The following is a 20,573-nucleotide window of genomic DNA, read 5'->3' on the forward strand; positions in this document are numbered from 1 at the left end:
TCACCCACTCAAGCTCTCTCCAATCAGAAGGAGAGCAATACCTTGGGAGAAGAGAAAAAACATCCTTCCCATCCCGTTACCAGTTACTTGTTAACTACTAAACAGTTAATCGGTACTTGTGCCAGGAAAGCATTTATTTTCTTAGAGGCCTGTTTCTGTTCACAGAATACTTTGAATAAAATTTAAATAAGGCTCTTGAACACATATTTGAAGTGATTTCATGGCAATGAAAAATAGGAACAATAAAACACTGAACTAATAGAAATTGTATGATGTTTAAAAGGACCTGAATGCTTTTGCCAGCAGAAAGCTATGAAGAGCTACATAATTTGTTCACGTGAACACAATCCATATGTTCATAAGTTTAGTGAAGGAGCTCAGGGCTCTAACTCAATCAGGGCTTGAATTATGGCGTGTTATTACGGGCACTTGTTTGAGTCTCAGGTTCCCCATCTGACAAAAGGAAATACTAGTCTCCATTTAGTAGGGCCTACAATGTGCCAGATGCCCTGAATACATTTTCTTATCAACACAACACCCCAAAGTAGAGATTGTTATATAATATACATTCAGCATTATTATGAGAAACAAATAATTATGGAAGGCAGGAAGAAGACTGTGAAGCCTCCAGCACAAGCACTCAAATGTTGGCTTCCTTCTTTCTTTGCTTCCTCTCCCCTCAAATCCTTGAACTTTCTTGGTTTGCTACAGTGTGGAGCTGGCATTTTGCTCTGCAGTTTCCATGAGGAGTACTAAGTCCTAGAAGTTCTGAGACCCCCCCCCCCCCATTGCTTGTTGAGACGCTAAACTACAGGGGGAGTTATGCTGTTTAGCATTTTCTTTGAGATACACAGTCCCCTACATTGAGGGACTGCCTACTTCCTCAATGCAAGTGTTAATTAATGACTAAGAAACTATTGGACATTTATATTTCTCCTTCCTTTTCCCACCCACCATCATATTGGCTGATTTATTTATTTCAACAAACATTTATGGTACAACCATGCCATGTGATGCCTGATGCAGGATTATGGATGTAAATAATTGGGTGAGAATCCTATTTGCAAGTATTCTTGGGCCAAGAGATAAAATGACATGTAGAGATAGAGACCTACAACATAAGGCATGGCATGGTCAGGGCCACCAAAAAGAACAGATAAAGTGTATGACAGCTTAAAGGACAGAAGTCATTGTTGGGTGGGAGTAGAATAGTGATCAGGGAAAGCTCCTGTAGGAGGAAGCATTAATTAAAACTAGTTTGTCAAAAAGTATTTTTGAGTAGCTACTGTGTGTCGGGCCCTAGATTTGATAGATAGCAAGGTAAGTTTTGCATGTGTCAAGAAAGTAGAAAAATCACTCAATTTTCTATTCTGTCAACAAATATTTACTGTGTACTGGAACTGGGAATAAATCAACAACATGATATAGTCCCCTCAAGGAACTTATAATTAGTAGGAAAGACACAGGAAAAAAAAGATGACTGACTAAATCTTACCTAAGATGGTCAGTCAAGGCCTCTCTGAAGAAAGAATGTTTAAGCTGAAGCCTAAGGGATAAGATGGGGCCAGCCATGGAGAAAGTGAGAGGAAAAGGAACAGTATCTGCAAAGATCTTTGGTGTATTTGAAGCATTTCAAGAAGACAGTTGCAACTGGAATGCAGCAAGCTGGAGGAAGAGTGACCAATGAGGTTGGAGGAGCAGCCAGGACCCAGGCTGTGCAAGGCCTTGGGAAGGTCAGATTCTTACACTGAAGTATGATAGGGAGCCACTGAAGGGGCTGCAAATGGATGGGTAGGGGAGCAGGCAGTGAAACCAGCTAGGAGCTCATGCCTACTTCCCCACAACTTTGGGGAAGTAGCCACGAGCTCATTCAAAGGTAAGGAAACACAAGAGCAGCGGCAGAGAGGGGCAAAAGGATTCCATATGGCTGGGTGCAAGGTGCAGGGACTGGTAGGTGTTGTGGGAGGCACTGAAGACTATTTGAGCTACTTTGCAAGCCCTGCAAAGTGGGAAGCCAGGTCCAGCTTCTGAGCAGAGAAGAGACATTAGAGCTAGGTTTTAGAAAAATCCTTCGGGGGGGGGGGGGGGGGGTTAGTTTGCTCCAGTAGCAGATAAAGGATGGATTGGAGTATGGCTTGAGGATGGTATAGGAGTTGCTGAGGAAAGAAAAGTCCAGAGTGTAAAAGCGTGGGGCCAAGGAGGGATCCAACAGAGCTGTGGTTTCTTGGGTGGGAGACATTTCAAACTCATAGTAGGGTCTCTCTGAAAGGGTGGGACCCCTAGGGCTGGAGAAATAAAGAAAAGAATGGCTGATAGTTTTTATCAGGACTAGGGTTGGGCAAGTCACTCCAGGTCTCAGAGCCTCGGTTTCCCCGTTGACTCACTCCCTACCTGGTCAGGCCCCGATATCTCTGCTGTGAACCTGGACAGCCAGGTGCGGGTGAAGAGGAATGTGTGCTCAGGGAAGGGCTGTGTCAACTCGAGGTCCTTGCTGATTGTAGAGAAGCCCAGCGGAGGGCAAGGCCCCCAGGCTGTGAGACGAGAGGTGGTTCGAGTCTGGTTTCAGCCCAGTTTCACAATGTGCAGTCCTTGACAGCTGTTAAAGCGCCTGATCATCTGCAGCAGCCCTGTAGATCGGCAAGCAGCTGGGATCGCAATACAGTGTAGCAGTCGGGAAAACAGGCTCAGAGGGGCGCGGCAACACTTTGGATGGGACAGAGCAACTAGGAGCCTGGGTGAGGCTTGGAAAGCCAAGCCTCCGCTCACGCCCCAGAACACCGAGCTGTCAGGCCGAAAACTACAATTCCCAGAATGCCATTCGGAAAGGGGCAGGAACCGGAAGTGGGTTCGGAGGCGGGGCCTCACGTGCCCAGCCTTGGCGTGAGGTCGCCGGATCAGGTACGCCGGGGCTCGTGGCGGGGCGGGGTAGGGTCTCGGGGTCTGGAGCCGGCTGCTGCGGGGTTTGCGGGCGGGGAAGACGCGTGGGAACGGCGTTTAACAACCGTGTGGCCTGGTGTTCCACACCTTGGTACTTCCCCATCCTGCCTCCTCTCGCACTCGCAGCCTGTGGGCAGGTGGGGTACCTTCGGGCCTAGGGTCTAGGTGTCCTATTGCTGAAGGTGACAGAGGCGTGGAGCCTGCTTCCGTGGACTAAAACTTAAGAGAAGCATGCAAACAGAGATGCTCATCAGGCGGGACTTGGGCTGGAAAACTCAGAGATGAGCCTGGGGTGGGTGGGGCTGAGGTTACTTCACACAAGGAGCCTGGTTTTTGAGAAAGTGGCTTTATTAATGTAGCTAGTATTTATTGAGCATCTGTTATGTACCAAGCCCCTTTCTAGGCACAGAGGATACAGTAGTGAACAAAGCAAACAGAGCACTTGGTTACGTGAATGGAAAAGTTCTCACAAAAACTAGGTAAAATATGTGCAACTTTGCGTGATGAAAATCTGAATGAAGTGAGAAATGTAGTTAAATAATTACCTAGAGGAAGAGCATTGGAGGTAAAGAGAATAGCAAGTGCAAAGGCCCTGAGGTGAGACTATCCTTGGTATGCCTTAGGCTCAGCAAGTAGATCAGATGGTAGAGGACAGTAGATAGGGAGGTTAGGCCTTAATGATCAGTATAGGCCATCGTAAAGATTTTGGCTGTTCACTGTAAGTGAAGCAGAGAATCCAGCATGGTTCTGAGCAGAAGAATGGCATGATTACCAATCATTTAGGATGCTTTTATTCTGCGAGGCTCTGTGTTGAGTGCTTAGGGTGTGCCCGTGAATTCTTCATCCTCTCTCTCCTAGAAGTATTTGTAATCTGGTGGGAAACAGGCAGAACAGCTATCCTGCAAGGCTGAGTCAGACACTTGCAGCCCCATGAAGACAGAATGAATGTGCTCCCCCAGTCCTCTCCTCAGCATGTGCTGTTACGTCAAATGCTTAGTAACTATTTGTTAAATGGTTAATTAACTGAGTCACCTCAGTGCCCAGCACTGGACCTATAATGGAGGCTCAGAAAACATTTTTTAATGAAGAAATGAAATGCTAAGTGTGGGCATAGATAATATCTCATGTGGATTGATAGATCTGTGCTTCTGTGATGCCCTACTTCACCTTTGCTTTCTGAGGATCACTAGGTGGTAAGCAGCCATGAGCAATGGTCATACCATTCTTTGTGACAGCTGTAGATAGAGTATATTTTACTCATATCTTAGGGATATTGAATACCACTTTGAAATGGTGACATTTGTTAAGTGTGCTAAAACTGTGGTTCTCTATAATTTTCTGCCTTAGCACTTCTGAGGGATATTAAACATTCTCACTGGTGACTGTGGCTTTCTGCTGCAGTGATACAGAACTGAGTTGGGAGAGGGATAGATAATTTGGAAAAACAAATTTTGATATATCACCAGCAACCTAGAAGAATTCTTGGTTGGTGTCTGGCCACCCTTTGCCATATTTTTTGGCTCACTCTTCAAGGATGTTTCTAGTACAGGACTTTGCATATAGTAGGTGCTCAATAAATAGTTGCTAAAGGAATGGTTTTGGAAATAAGCCGAAACATAAGGGAGGTGGCTTTTGCCATCTTTGTCCTGCCCTCAACTCATGAATGGATTTCGAAGAACACCAGAAATAACTTCGTTTTTTGTGTCACTGCAGCAGTGAATAAATCATTGATTGCTTCGAGGTGTCAGGATTGTGCTTGTCTTCTGAGAAGTGGATTTGGCTCCCTTACCACTGAAACATTTCTGTGCTGACTCATTTCTCCTGAAGACACTCATGCTTTTCAATAAACCTGTGTATTTCACACACTTCTCCTTTAGTAACACAATAATGCTATTTGTCCCTTGGATATAGGGGGATACCTCTGTAAGTGAAATAATATAATGTCTCACATAATTGTGCCTTTTCTAATCCGGGTGAGAAGGACAGAGGACTACACACATGGACTGGAAATTGGAAGGGAGTGCTCAGAAAACAGAGTCACACGTGCTGCAAGAGCAAGAAGTCATCCTAGAGAACACAGGTGAAGATGGCATGTCTGAGAGCTTCCAGCTTCTACAGATTGATGTGGAATGTGAGCATGAGGAGAGAGAGACCCCGTCCACAGGCAGTGCAGTGTGGTGCTCGGTGAGTGTAATGGGTGGCCATGGGCTTTGAGGTGGTAAAATGTACCAGAGATCCCTATTCTAAGGGTAGATACTGGTAACAAAAAGACTAGGAATGAATTTGGTGCATTCCAAGGGTTGAATTTCCTGCTAACTGGTTTAAGGCTTCAGTTCCATTTGCATTATAGGAAAAGTAAATAAAGATCAAGAGGAATTTTTATATATATCTCAGAAGGGTCAGGAAATCTAAACTACTGTAGGCCTGGCAGGTCACATGTCTTTTCTGGGGCTCTGCTTTCTCTAAACACAATCTAGTCTATTTTTATTGTTAAGCCTAATATCCTTTTTCTCTCCTAACTTTATATCTAAGTTAAAAAAAAAAAAAAAGTAACTGTTTCTAATATTCATTTTCCTTTTTGGTGCTTATGAAGTTCTCAAACAATTTTGTTTTCTGGATAATCTAAGAAAAATGTCCAAAGGAAACAGAGACACTGGGAAAAGATAGTTGCAGCAAAGAAGAGCAAAAGAAAGCAAGAAAAAGAAAGAAGAAAAGCCAATCGTGTAGAAAGTTCAGGTAACAATAATTCAGGTTGCTGGTATAATTATATTTATTTCTTAGCAAATTGTTATCTGCATATTCCTAGGAGAGTAGTAATACTGTTTTCAAGTGAAAACAAACATCTGGGAGGTGAGGCCTATAGTCCTATTTTGTTGGGAATCAAAGTATCAAAACAAAATTGAAGTCTGCCTTTCATATATAAACTATCTAGTGTACATATGTGTTTATAGACTCAGAAGTAGAAGGAATGATACCAACAACACCTAACATTTACTCAGTGCTGTGTGCAGGTTCAGTGCTAAGAATTTTACATGGATTACCCTAAGGGGTAGGTCTTTTATTATCCTTATTTTGTAGGTGAAGAGACTGAGGCTCAGAGAAATTAAATACCATGCTTAAGATGATACAGGTAATCAGTGAACAAACTGAACTTGGATTTAGACCCAGCAGTGTGCTCCAGGGCCCACAGTCATCACCCCTCTGTGGTACCTAAACTGCCTAATGAGTGAATACCTTGCCCAAGCTTCAAGTTTCTAGTTTCTCTTCCTATGCAAATAGTACTCACCTGGCTGGGCAGATTTGTTTCTTACTGAATATTATTCCTCTGTTTTCCCATTTACATATTTTTCTGATATTTCTACTCTAGGCATCTGCCCCCAGCACAGCAAACGTTTTCTGAGATCCTTAACCAAGGAGAAACTTTTGGAGGCCAAACACTCAGGACCAAGACTCTGTATCGATTTAAGTATGACCAACCACATGTCTAAGAAGGTAAATACCCACTAATTCCTGCTCACGTGAGGGAAGCCCAGAAGGAAGTAGCTTTCACAAAGAGCATGACTGGCTCCAGCTTCCATGATTCTGTAGTAAATCAGCGAAAGTGTTTAGGGCCTGGCCAGGGTGAGCGTCATCCTGTACACCAGAAAGGTTGCGGGTTAGATTCCCAGTCAGGGCCACCTATGTGGGTTGCGGGTTCGGTCCTGGGTCAGGGCACATACAGGAGGCAACCAGTCGACATTTCCATCTCACATCGATGTTTCTCTCTCTCTCCCTTCCTCTCTCTAAAATCAATAAATATATCCTCGGGTGAGGATGGGACAAAAGTGTTTAGTTTCCTACACATGGCTAAGTTCCAAGGTGGCTGCTACAAAGAATCGGAGAGAACAGACATGCTCTGGCTTAGTTGGCACGTTTTTACCTTCTGCTATGAGATCAACCCTTTGCCTCTGTGTTTATGGTGTCGTCAGTCTAGTAGTAGCCTCTCAGTTTCAGTTCTCCAGAGACAAAACTTTTGGCCTTCTGCTGAGGAGAGGAATATTTGCCTGGTTACACATTGTGGGGAGATGACCTGGTGGCTTGTCTTCCTGCTGTGTATGTGTTTTAGTGATCTCCCATTCACCCTACTGGTGAAGGAGGGGTTTCCACCCTTGGGTCCTGGGGATGGCTGAACACATGGCACTCAACACTGCACAGATAAGATGGACAGCAGTTTATTAGTCACATACACTCAGCTGGGGGAGGATGACACTGCAAGCCATGCAGGGGCACAAGGGGCTGCACTTGGGAACAGAATGAATAGCCAGGGACTGTGGGAGCAGCTCTGTAGTATCAAGAGGGTGGGTGTCTCTGGCTCCTGCAGAAAGGTGTGGTTAGATTGTTGGAATAATTCTGTGGGCTGGCAGGAATTAGAACCCACTGCTCAGGGATAATCAGAAACTACTCCTGGTCCCTTTGATAAAAGGGATTATTTAGCAAGGGGACCTTATCTGTGGGAGCAGAACTGGGAGAGGAACTTGCAATTAGGCTACTTAAGTCCCACCCACTTTCACTAGATGTCAAGGCAGCACCCATTATTAGGCCTTAATTTTAGGCCTTACAATGCAAAACAAATCTTTCTATTTTCCAACACCCCTGCTGTGTGTGCTAGAGTTTGCCTGTTTTTCAGAGAAATTAGGAAAACTGAAGATCTGAGGTTTTTACATAGAACCTCTAACTTTAGTCCTCTGAAGAGGTCAACCAGGGGTTTTCTATTGTTTATATTGAGATAGATTAAATAAAACTCAAAGGCTTTTCTCCTCTATGAACCAAATCAGGCCAGATTGTGAGGTCTCTGAATCAGAATGGAAAGTTGCAACTTCAATCCTATTACATCTCCTGGAGTCTGGGAGAAGGTACCCAGTTTATTTGATGGAGTATAAAAATGTCTATAGTAATCTAACCTCTCTTTAATAAGTAGTAAACATCACATGGTAAGATTTTAGATAAAAGCTAAAAGAACAATTTTATGTATCATATATATATATATAAGGGCAGGTCCTGAAGGAGGGAGCATTCTCAGTTTTTCCATTAACTCACTGTTTCTGGGCTAGTGCCATTACCTCAGCTTTCATCTATAAGGTGTGATGCCATGAGGTATAGCTCCAACTCACACATGCATGAACTCACTCCTGGAATAAAGGGGGTCATTCTAGTCATGAGATTTTCCAGAGTAGTTCTCAGTGAACTTACTGAGTAACCATTTGTTGATAATGAATTTAGAAAGAGAGGGCATGTTTCCACCTTAAGTTGTTCTCATTTCTTTGAAGGAACTAAGTAGGCTGGCTGGGCAGATCCGAAGGTTGTATGGTTCGAATAAAAAAGCTGACAGGCCATTCTGGATCTGCCTCACTGGATTCACAGCAGACAGTCCCTTGTATGAAGAGTGTTTGAGGATGAATGATGGATTTTCTAGTTACCTGGTAAGCCTCATTTTGCATATTATTTGAATTGTCGTCTAAAAAGTAGGTTGTGGGGTAATTTTTTTTACTTTTTCATGTTTTAATGCAAAACATATAAATTATGTGTTTTCATTATTACAATCTAAAAAATGAAGAACCACTCATCAGTTCTTTTATTTAAAATTTTTCTTCTTTCCACCACATTGGCAAAAAGTATGTAGGACTGTATTTTGTGTCCTGTATATTGTATGCTGGACTGTATATTCCAGGAATGTTTTGAGGCGATGTCATGACTTCTTTCTTGTTCTCAGTAATGCAGACTTAGGAAACTTGGGTTTTGGAGGAAGAGAAAGAATCCTTATGGAAGAAACATGGATGTAAGCTTAGTTTTAGGGAATACCTAGTTACTTTTCAACTCTCCTTTGGATCTCATAAGTGTAGTGATTGACATACAGGTGAGAATCCAGATCAGTTTCTACGAAATGCCTCTAAAAATGCCATTGTGTGTTTGCATTATGTAGCTGAGACCGGGCAGTGTGGCCTTTCTGAGGGAGGTCACAGAGGTGATGAGTGTGAGGAGTGCCCTGTGCAGTGCTGCAGTCAGTCGTGGTTGCTGCTGTCTTAACAGTCCCCGCTGTAGGGCAGCCATTTCTAGCCTTACTTTCCTCTGTACATGTTTGATGATTCCTGTGCGTGAACCAAATAGACCTGCTCTTGGGGCCACGTAGTCCCCTTGCTCTCCTGTCTTCATGTCTTTCTTAGGTGATTCCCTCCACTTTGAGGGCTTCTTTCTTTTGTATGTGTCAGGCTCACCTCTTTTCAGAAACCCAGTTCAAGCATTCCCTACACGAGAAGTTTGTCTCTGGTGATGTCCCTCCCTCACCTGTAGTCCTGGGGTGTACTCCCTGTATGTCCCCTAGGGCCTCATATTACTTTCTAATTTTGTAGGGTTGAATGTCTGTGCCTTTCCACGTCCCCACCCCAGCTGAGCACTTTCTGAGAACAGGTTGTCAAATATGTAGCCCCCTGGTGCACCTAGAACCATGCCTGAGAGAAACAAAGTGTCCAGTAACTAGTTGCTGTAGTGTGGGCTATGTCTTAACCTAGTACATTGGATTATTTGTATTTTTCAGCTAGACATAACAGAAGAAGACTGCTTTAGTTTATTCCCCCTGGAAACCCTTGTGTACCTGACTCCTGACTCAGAACATGGTATGTTCTTTACTGCACAGATTCATATAGCACTGTAGCTAGCTAGTTTCCCTGGTCAAGTCGCTCCATTGACCCTTCTTGGATCAATGTTAGATTTTTTTCCCCAGAAAATCATCTGTTTGACATAATTTTCAAATTTATTGATATTAAGTTGATCTTCATATTCTCTTCTAATTTTTGCACATTCCTTATAATTTTAATTTTGTCTCCTTTCTGAATTCTAATGCTGATTCAAGTCTACCACCCTTTTTTCTTGATTAGATATGTCAAAAGTTTGTCTATTTAATTGGTCTTTTCAGAGAATTAGTGAACCTACTATCTTTGTTTCCTATTTCATTAAATTTCTACTTTTATCATTCTTTCCTTTTACTTTCTTTGGATTTAGAAATTATAAAGATTTGATCTCATTGGCCTTTATTTCTTCATTAGCTCTTGAAGATGTTGATCTAAACAAAGTTTATATCCTTGGTGGACTTGTGGACGAAAGTATTCAGAAGGTAAGTGTACATTTTAGGCTGAAAAACTGTATTTTGAAAAGTGGTGCTTATTCCAGGGCAGCATCCAAGTTTCCTACTAACTTTGAATTCTGTACTCTAGTGTAAAGTGGTTATAAAAAAAAAAAATAGACTTTTTTTTTAAAGCAATCATAGCTCATATATGCAAGGAATGTCATCCTTCAAAGAATTCCTTTGAGTAGCTCTACCCTTATTCCATCCGAAACACATTACTTAAAACATCTTTGGAAGTTCCCTCTTGGAATTGTGTTTCAAGTGAGTCTGAGAGGGAGGTGGTCTGGGTGTCAGAACAAAGAAGGTGCTAGGCCTGCTTCATGCTATTCCAGTTGGTTAGACCATACTTAGAGTGGCCAGTGAATTATGGGACTGTAAATAAAAGGACATTAACAAGTTCAGAAGAGGTTGACCTGAATGATGAAGGGACTCAAAACTAAGTCATAGTCAAGGAACAACAGTTAGTTGACAGAACTGAGACTATGAGGCTGGAGAGGAGGAGTCATAGTGGCATGATCCCTGCCTCAAGTATCCGAATGGCTGTCTTACTTGCTTGGTGTAGCCCTGATAGGACAGAACTCGGACAAATGAGTGGAAGCCTCAGCAAAAAAACACACACACACACACACAAAAAAAGGGAACTTGACTCAATATCAAGAAGGTTTTCCTATTAACTGGTACCGTTGAAACTGGAATAGGTTCTCCCAGGATGTATGAATTCCCTGTCACAAGGGTTGTCCATTTAAAGCCAGAGGCCACTTGGGAGAGAGGTCACAGAGGGTAGACAGAAATGGATGATGGGTGGTTGGAAGGTAACAGTTAACTATTGAGGCCCCTTCCAAGCCCGAGTGTGTTAATTATCCCAGTAACCTAAACCTTTCTCTCTAATCCTGAAATTGCAAATAGTTAGATGACCTTTCTAGCTTCTTACAAGTTAGCAAATATAATTTAAACTTCAGTTCATGGCTCAGGGACATCTTTAAAGGGACATTAGTTACTTTTCTCTAAATGAGACCCTACGTGGCCTCAGATTATTGGACTTCTTGAGTTCTTGTCACTCCTTTTTGCAGTTTTCAGAGCCCTTCCCCTTCCTCAGCTCTCACACCTAATGCTTTGTTGCACCTACTGGTGTACCTGACTTGAACCCTGTCTCCCTCATCTCTAATTTGCTGCTACCAAATGGCTATGAGCTGAAAACTCAGTATCTAGATTGGGTCTTAGTGCGTTAGGGCCAGGCAAGTTCTCCTCTAATTGATTAGACTGCTTGAACTTTTGGACACAGATTGTGGCTGTAGATATGCCTCTTTTAACTTACTTCCTTCTTGGTTGTAAGTAGTAGTGAGTGGAAAATAGTGGATAAATGACTCCCAAATAAGTGAGGTGTTGCTGCACAGCCATTTCTTACTTGGGACAAGTAAATACTTTCATTATTTGCAGTATTCTTTATTTTATTTTATTTTTATTGAATTTATTGAGATGACATTGATTAGTAACAGGCTACTTATTTTTAATACTTATTATGATTACAGATGGAAATTAGAGTGGTGGTAAATGGGGATCTCACAATTTGCTATGCATGTTACGAGAATATTTTGGTGTATTATTTTTAAAAGAAAAATATTTAACTGTGATTTACAGAAGGTGACATTTCAAAAGGCCCAAGAACACTCTGTCAGGACAGCCCGCTTGCCAATCCAGGAATACATGGTCAGACGCCAGAATGAGAAAAACTATCATTCAGAGATATTGGCCATCAATCAAGGTACAGCCCACATGGCCCCTGCTTAACATGTGTTAGTTCTGGTGCTGCTGCTTTGCATTGTGCCTAAGTATGAATGGCCCTTGAAGCAGTTTCCCCCATGAATGATGTGCTTGGACTTTATTGCATGCACTTTGTGACATGTATTCTGGCCCCTCGAAGGTATTTTTCATTTTCTTCCCAATTCCCAACTATGTTCAATACAGTTGAAATTATTGCCTTGGCCTAGAATGCCCTGCCTTTAACCCACCATTGACCAGTGAATTCCTATTTGTCCTTCAGGATTCAGTTCACAGGCATCTTGGCTGCTCCCCTCCCTGTCCCAGGCCACGTCAGGGCCCCTCCTTTGTGTTCCCATCGTACTGTGTTCCTCTGTTGCAGCACTGTCCGTGTACAGGCCTCTGTCAGTGTAGGCTGAGGCCCTTGTGGGCAAGCAGGGCCTGTATCTTTGCCTCTGTCTCCCCAGGATCTAATACCATGTGTGGTACACAGTAGGTTTGTTGATGAAATATTCCAGAACACCCTTTTCCTCATTAGTCATTTACTAGTTCTTTTTCCAGTGTGGTCACTGTGTTCTCTCTTTACCCTTCTAACAGTATTTGATATCCTGTCCACTTACTTTGAGACTCAAAACTGGCCTGAAGCATTGAAGAAAGGAGTTTCTTCCAGAAAAGGCTATGTTCTTCAGAACTCAGTGGAATGATGGACAGCCTACAATAGCACCTGCAAGAGGCGAAGTTGCTGGAGGGGCCTTGACCAAAGAGCAGAGCAAACGGGGTGACGGCACACATTTGCCTTTACTTCACATCTTGGATCTTCATTAGAATATGTTACTAATAACAGGGACCACATTTTATGCTCTTTTGTATCTCCTATAGTGCCTGGCTCACAGGAAGTGCCCACTATATCCTAAGTAAAAAGTTTACATAACAGGGAATTAGCCCTTAAACTACGTGGCTTTAGATGTGTTAATTCATTTTTGTATACATACTCTTTAGAGATAGCTTAAATTAAATACTATGATATCAAGAGTTTAATTTTCACTAAACTGGCATCATAAAGTTGTATGACCCTGTCCAACCTCCTCTGAGCATGCTGATTTTCCCCCAACTCAGTAGTATGTTGTGCATGTACTTTTCAGGACCAGCCTTTCCTAACATAGCCCTCATTGAGCCCCCATAGCAATTTTTCCCCACCTATGGCTCCTACCTTGTCTCCCCTGTTCCAAGTATGGGTGTGGAAAGGCTTCTCTCTTCCTAACTGTAGCCTTCCTACAGGACAATTAGTGGGAATATCTTTGTATTGTTCTGAGCCTTGTACAAACTAGACTCTTCACATATATTTGTAATTATCAGCTCAAATTGGAAAGCAGCCTGGCTGGCGTGGCTCAGTGGTTGAGCGTCTACCTATGAACCCGGAGGTCGCAGTTTGATTCCGTCAGGGCACGTGCCCGGGTTTCGGGCTCGATCCCCAGTGGGGGGTGTGCAGGAGGCAGCCGATCAATGACTCTCTCATCATTGATGTTTCTCTCTCTCTCTCTCCCTCTCTGCTCCTCTCTGAAAAGAAAAAACAGTCTTGATAAGTCTAACTTGAAAATAGCTGGAAAATACACTGCATCTGACACAAGCATGTTAGAAAACCTCTTATTACACAAACCTGTGGTCCCTTTTCTCATGTCCTAGTTAGATACAGCTGCCTCAGTTACTCTGGCCAGTTTGGGCTAGTCAACTTATCTCGAAGCTGCTAGCAAATTCAGGAAATGTATTCTCTATCTCAAAAGAACCAAAAGGTTACTTCTGTGTTCTGTGCCCTTCACAGTTTTAATCCCTCAGGATCTATGATCTCTTGATAAACTGTATCAGTGTCTCTTTATTACTTAAAAGCAGCTAAGTCTTCAGGAAACATTTTTAGGAATACATAATGTTCCTTGGTCTTCATCAACATAGTCCTATAATCTCTGTCATCCAAAGGGACCTCAATGGATATGTTCCAAGGGTCTATAACTTACTGTATTCTCAGGAAGGTCTATGACCCCAGAACCATTGACCTGGATCATCTGCCAGGCTTCATTTTCACCTCTAAAGGCTTTGCTTAAAATACCAAATAGCATAGAATTTCCTCTCCAACTCTATCACAAACCTCTACAATTTTTTCAAAACCTAGGAAGGTAGTATTTTTTTGGCTTCTAGGAAATGACCTTAGCAAAATAAGATTTGGTTGGACTTAAGATTCAGAGGTCTTCATCTTAGTGTTATTTATAACACAACAAAAAACAGGACATATCCAAAATATCCAACAATATATATACATATTTATCCTATAACATGCAAATAAAACATTATACAACTACTGAATTTTTAATAGCAATATGAAAGAAATATATTAAATGGTGAAGTGGACAAAATCTATTAGAAAGTAGTATATAAAATATAATCCTGTAATTCCAACTTGAAAAACATACATTCACATAGTGGTTGAGAATGTAGACCAAGTTAAAGCCTCTGCTTGTTTCTTGTAGTAGGGGGCTAAATGTCTTCTGCAGTTACTAATAAATGAGTTAATCCAAGCAAAACACTTGGAACAATACTTGCTATGTAAACACATGGTAATTGTTAGCTGTTACATGCTCACCACTAAATAATGGGATTATGGGTGATTTTTGTTTGCTGCTTTATACTTTTTATGTATTCTACATTTTCTTTGGCGAATGTATTTTACTATTATCAGAAAATAATTCTTTTAATGCTCACTTCCAGTTTATTATAGAAACTGCCCTAGCAAAACTAAGTAACACCAAGTAAACTGTAATACTAACTTTTAGTAAACTTTATTATAAAAGAACAACAAAAAAACAACCATTATTTTATAATACTTTTTCTCACCCACAAGAACATGGGTGGCAATCAGTGACTTATTTATAAAAATACTTTAAGACTCTCATAAGACAAATCTTGTCTTCTGAAGATTTAATGGGGAGAGGTTCACCTGAAAAAAATTTTCCCCAGGGAATCCAGTCTCTTGGCTCAACTGATCCTTAAAAAAAATTCACATAGATCAACTTTCTGCCAATCGGGAGAAGATTTGTTTTCTTTGATCTGCTGTCATATGTTCACAAGCTTCTAAAATGTTTGCCAAAATTAAGGTCTGCTGAATGGTTTTTGCCTTCACCCATATTCTTCCATTCATTCCAAATACTATCTCCAGTGGGTAGAGTTTTCCCACTTCCTGTAGGATCTCGCAGTCTGGAGCTAGCAGCCTGGTGAGGAAGAGGAAGGAAAGAAAATGACATTTTCATGGAGTGGTAGGGTGTGACCTGGATTTCCTGTAGGACTCCTTTTCTAGGCAGTTCCCCCTAGTTGTTATAGCCCCACCATCATTCCAAGAACAAGGAGCATGGCAACCTTTGCTGTCCCTTTTCTTCTATGAACCTTTACACTTACCAGTATATCCAGAGGTCACAGCAGTGGGCTAGCCTCTACAAAGAAATCAAACTCCTGCATCACCAGCTTTCCCAAAAATGTATAAAGTTCTTCCCCTACATTGTCAGAGCACCTTAATTCTAGGCTTTAAAATCATAGCTTTTTATTACCTACAGTGCTAAAAGAACACCTTAAATTTACTTTCCTGACCATGTAAGTCAATCCCTGGTATTAAATTCACTACTTGGAGAGAAGTATTAACTCTTTCAAATGATAAGGGTGCTGCTTGGTTGATAACATGCTTCTCTAAAGACCTGAACTAGTTCTTCAAATCTGCAGAATAAGTAGCAGTCATGCAAGATAACTCTGAACTTCAGGATCTAGAAATAATACCCTTTAATAGGGCACAGCTTTGGGTAGGTAAAGGTGTAAACACCTAACAAAGAGAATCTGCCTCTGGGAACTATTAAATCTACCAGGACAGAGAGCAGGAGCCTTCTGTGAATGTCTGCAAAAGCTTGAGGATCACATCAGCCTAGCTGTACTGCTCCATTAGAGAAATGTGGTGATTCTGTACAACTGTAAATTGCATCTGTATTGAAGTGACTTAGGGGGAAAGGCCAGGTTTTGTTTTTGTTTTTTTAATACCACCAGAGAATTTGTTTTCATTGATTTTTCGAGAAAGGAAGTGGGGGAGAGAAGCATCAATAGGTTGCCTCACGTACGCATCCCGATTGGGGATTGAACCCCCAATCTAGGTATGTGTCCTGACTGGGAATCGAACCTACAACCTTCTGATGTATGGGACAATGCTCTAACCAACTGAGCTACTGGGCCAGGGCAGAAAGGCCAGTTTTTACATTTGGGCTGAGTATATCAGCTATAAGGAACAGCACACCTGGGAGGGAAGCTCAGCCTCCATATCAACACAGAAACTATACCACCAAGTACATGTGAATTCAATGTACTCACATTAAGAGGATGGGACTAAGTGCATGAGTTTACAACTATGCTTAAATGGATACTGATTTTTTAATTTTGAGGAAATTCAGATGTTGTTATGAAGAATAAATTATAAAAGACTGGCAAACCAGAAAACATCAGGACTTACTTTCTAATTAAGCCCAAAGTCACTTTAAAAAGCAGACCATCCTGTCCAATCACACCCATTCCGTTGGCTCGTCCACAGCTGTCAATACAAACCATCTCTGGTTCCATATCTTTATTAGCAACCACAAATTGTCCATAAATGAGATCTCCAACCTACAATGATAATTAAACAGTTCATTTTCTATGAGCAAACCATTCTATAGGTGCTACTATTAGTTTTTTCCCATAGGCAGCAATGCCAGCCACCTATAGGTCTGTGGCTAAGGGCTGAATACACTTCAGGATTCTCAGTCACCCTAGAGTTGGGTCTTAAAAGAAGGCAACATTAACACATGTACCCTTCCTCTTTACCCACCAGGAAATCCCTAGATCGGGAGCTTTCTCAAAGCCAGAAAATAAATACCCTCTAGGTTTACACCATAAAATACGGTAGCCATTGACCCACATGTAGTTATTTAAACTCACTTTTAAATTAATTAGAATTTGATACTTAAAATTCAGTCCCTCAGTTGCATTGGCCACATTTCAAGTGTTCCACAGGCATGTATGGCTAGGGGCTATCATACTAATCACTGTGGATGTAAAACATTAGCATTATCACAGAAAGTTCCATTCGGTAGCACTGCTCTAGGGAATTACAAAAGATAGATGGATAGAAGAAACTCCTGGCATGCATGTTATTCAAGGCAAAATTGAACAATGGTAATTCATTGACACTTCTTCATGCAAGATTTACTTTAAAACTTCACAGAGTTCAAAATGATGAAACTAAAGAAATTCAGAGTGAACTCAAGTACTCATAGGAACTAGAAAGAAACAAAACATTCTCTGCCTTTAAGAAGCATTTGGTCTTGGAGAGGAGTGGGAATGTACATATAAACAACAAACTTCATTCAAGGGCAAATCTAGTTAAGTGCTAGCAGTTATAAGAAAAAGTGAAGATCAGGGATGGTTTTGCAGAAGTGGTGGTATTTGGCCTGGGTCTTCAAAGATGATTGTGTGTTCCACAGGCTGAAAAGGGGATAGAGCAATCCAGACTGAGGAACAGCATGGGCATACAGGACAGGACATTACGACTTCAGAAGTGCTGTTAAACAGTTCGGTGTAGTTCAAGCATAGCTGTGTGGAGATAGAATTATGAATGAGGGAAGACTTTTAGAGTATAATGCCAAGGACACCTGTAGGCTTTTAAGAAAGGGGAGTGTATGAGGCTGTCAGTTCTCATAAACCTGGATGGAGGGGCAAAACTGTACAGGCAGGGATGTTAATGAGGAGGTAATCGACCACCTCCAGTCAAGGGTACCTCTCGTCTGAACTTGCAAAATGGAGATGCAGGGTAGAATTAAAGATAGAATCAAATAGGATCAATAAAATTAAGCAACAAAAGACACATGAAAAGTGAGTGATAAGGGGCAAAGAAACCACCAAATTTCTGGCTTGGGTGGACAGGAAAAGCGTGGCTATGCTACCTGAAAAGCCCAAATAATAAACTTGAGGAAACAGGACTACTCCTCTGTCAGTTCCAAAAAGGGATTGTTGGGAAACAGTGATGTGACTGAAGTTGTGAGGTGCCAGTTCCAGGACCTACAATCAGGATAGATGGATGGCTGATATGGCAATTTTGCAGCCCGTATCCCTCCTTCCTCCCTAAGCCTATGGCTCACTTCCTTGTCCAGTGGATATGGACATAACAGATAACAATGGAGAGAAGAGACATAACCTTTCAACTCAGTACAGATGAAACAACCCCCAATATAGCAAATGTAACATAAGTATGTGACTCTGGTCCCGGAGCTGAAGCAACAAAAGGAACTCTTGCAGCCTGGAATGATCACACAGATGCTCGGAGATCATTCTATAGAACTGGGAAAACAGTCATGCTTTGGAGACAATCCAGGGAGCCTTCGGAATATTTAGAGGATTTTCTTCTTTTGAAACCAACGTTTCCCATCATTACCTGCACATTTGGTCTGTTTCTTTTAGTTGCACCTTCAAATGCCAAGTAAGACAAAGAAGCTGGCTCACTCCCTCCAACATCGACTTTGAATATATCTCCAGATTTAGCTGTCACTATGCCAATCACATGGTCTCCTTTCACTGGGACATACTACAAAAGAAATGAGAATGAGAGAACCACCATAAACGACAATCATTTCCAAGGTATCTTGGAAGATATCTTCAGCAAGTCCTTAGTGGTTACTTTGCTTTGTTTGTCATTGGAGACATTTAGGAAATATTTTGAAATCTAAGTAACACAAATCTTACAACACACTTGGTCATATGCCCCTTTCAGTAAAAGAAAAACAATCACATCATATAACTCTCAGGTTTACAGCTTCTAACAAACAGTCTGTTCATTTGAGCTGGTATCCTATATACCTCTTCAGTATCCTTATCAGGAAGCCCCTACCTTCTGCTCCCACATAAGTCCAGGGGCACAGGGGGGTCCTCACAACCAAGGAAGGCCATTTCAGTGTTAGACAACTTTTCCTATATGAAAGCTTTTACTTATTCCAAGAGAAATTTAACTCCCTGGGACATCCATTCACTGAGCCTGGTTCTGCCCTTTGCGACCCCTAAAGATAAGCCTGGTTATCCATGACCTTTGGGATTTTGAACACAACTACCGTGTCTCACTGTCCTTATCTCTTATATGCCAAGATTTCCACACTCCCTTCTGGTTGCCCTTCTCGGGCCACGTTCCAGTTTGTGACAGTCCCTCTAACGGAGATGCAGACGTGCGCACAGACATGGTGGCTCTAAGGCTAGCATTAACGGAGGAGGGCTCCGGGGCCCCCTCCCTGCATCCTCACAGGGCCCTGCCACCCCTCCGGGGTCCCAACTCACCCGTTTCTGCTGCGAGTCCACCCAGTAAACGCCGCCACTACCGCCGCCGCCGGGCTCCTTGTGACGGAGGCGGCCGCACTTGGTGACCAGCAGGCGGTCGCCGCAACGCCGCAAGCCCGGGCCGCACACAACACGCACCCGGGAACGCGCCCCGGCATTTAAGCGCAGCGGTCGCTCTCCGGCACCTCCCAGGCCTTCAGCATCCTCCTGCTCCGGCAGCAGCAGCTCCTCACCCGGGAGCACCACCTGATCCAGCACAGTGCGCGCAGCCCGCGCTCCGCCAACCGCCAGCGACTCGGCCGCGACAGCCGCCGCCTGAGCCATGCCCTGCGCACCACACACAGTTTCCGGCTCCTACTTCCGGTAAGGCGTCCAGTCGCCAGAAAGTTTTCGGCAGTAGCTCTCTGTTGGACCTGAGCCTAACTCGGTGAAGCCTGATCCCTCTGTGGGACGGCGGGTCCCCTCACCCCCCAAGGTGGACGAGATTGTGTCTCTAGCCGGCTGCCTACCCTGCAGTCTGTCCGCGGTCGGTAGGAGCAGCACTCAGCTAGAGTCCATCGCGGAGCCTCTACTTCCGGTGTTTCGGGTCGCACCTTGGGATGCGAGACGCTCGCACAAATGGTTCCGTGGGAACAATGGGAACTGAGCAAAAGGGCTTCGGGAGTAGACCCTAGTTTCCGAGTCCGCCCTCGGAAGGAAAAGTATTTTCATTTTCCAAAAGAAAACCTTTTTCGTTGTTGCTGGAGAAGATAACATTCCACACCGTGGAAAACAGAGAAGGTAAAGAGAAAATAAAACGCATTTGTCTTGCACCCATTTGTCTCCCTTGCTAGGCTGTCAGCCAGTTCTCATTATTTGTAACCTAGGGTCTGGCATAAAATAGGTAATACCTGATAAATGGTTGTTAACATTTTAGTGTGTATTTCTCCCTAGACTTTTAAAAAATATGTCTTTATTGATTTCAGAGGGAGGGAGAGATAGAAACATCAATGATGAGAGTCATTGATAGGGCTGCCTCCTGCACGCCCCCTACTGGAGATGAGCCCGCAACCCTGGCATGTGCCCTGATTCAGAATTGAACCGCGAGCTCCTGGGTCATAGATCAATGCTCAACCGTTGAGCTATGCTGGCAGGTCTCTCCCTATACTTTTTTCTACAAATATACACATATCATGTGCACATTTATACATAATTGAGCTCCTCCTACATGGCTTGGGAAAGTCAGTAACTGCTGTTAAGTCCTCACTGCTACTTTCTCTGGGGCACACTTTATTTTTCCATCTTTTTATTTTTTATCCTCACCTGAGGATATGTTTTGTATTGATTTTTAGGGGGGGAGAGA

The 20,573-nt window shown here is 42.7% G+C and overlaps 2 protein-coding genes across 3 annotated transcripts; one reads left to right on the forward strand and one right to left on the reverse strand.

Annotated features, from left to right (window-relative positions):
* The first annotated feature begins 2,885 nt into the window (after positions 1 to 2,885).
* On the forward strand, positions 2,886 to 15,376 carry TRMT10B (tRNA methyltransferase 10B). 2 transcript variants are annotated; one of them, XM_016223056.2, is made up of 9 exons: positions 2,886 to 2,898; positions 4,919 to 5,121; positions 5,565 to 5,673; positions 6,305 to 6,429; positions 8,244 to 8,396; positions 9,509 to 9,587; positions 10,017 to 10,084; positions 11,735 to 11,858; positions 12,452 to 15,373. In XM_016223056.2, the coding sequence occupies exons 2-9, from the start codon at positions 4,936 to 4,938 to the stop codon at positions 12,556 to 12,558; spliced, it is 951 nt and encodes a 316-aa protein (XP_016078542.2). In that variant the 5' UTR covers positions 2,886 to 2,898; positions 4,919 to 4,935; the 3' UTR covers positions 12,559 to 15,373. The 2 variants fall into 2 exon arrangements, with proteins under 2 accessions (XP_016078542.2, XP_016078543.1); XM_016223057.2 differs by lacking the exons at positions 2,886 to 2,898; positions 5,565 to 5,673; positions 6,305 to 6,429 and having other exon boundaries at positions 4,936 to 5,121; positions 8,255 to 8,396; positions 12,452 to 15,376.
* EXOSC3 (exosome component 3) lies at positions 14,667 to 19,654 on the reverse strand. Its single transcript, XM_016223046.2, has 4 exons — positions 19,232 to 19,654; positions 18,342 to 18,491; positions 16,386 to 16,537; positions 14,667 to 15,111 (listed from the first exon to the last, which is right to left on the reverse strand). The coding sequence occupies exons 1-4, from the start codon at positions 19,553 to 19,555 to the stop codon at positions 14,910 to 14,912; spliced, it is 828 nt and encodes a 275-aa protein (XP_016078532.2). The 5' UTR covers positions 19,556 to 19,654; the 3' UTR covers positions 14,667 to 14,909.
* Between the last annotated feature and the right edge of the window lie 919 nt (positions 19,655 to 20,573).

The sequence above is a fragment of the Miniopterus natalensis genome, chromosome 12, assembly GCF_054644295.1.
Source record: "Miniopterus natalensis isolate mMinNat1 chromosome 12, mMinNat1.hap1, whole genome shotgun sequence".
Classification (NCBI taxonomy): domain Eukaryota; kingdom Metazoa; phylum Chordata; class Mammalia; order Chiroptera; family Miniopteridae; genus Miniopterus; species Miniopterus natalensis.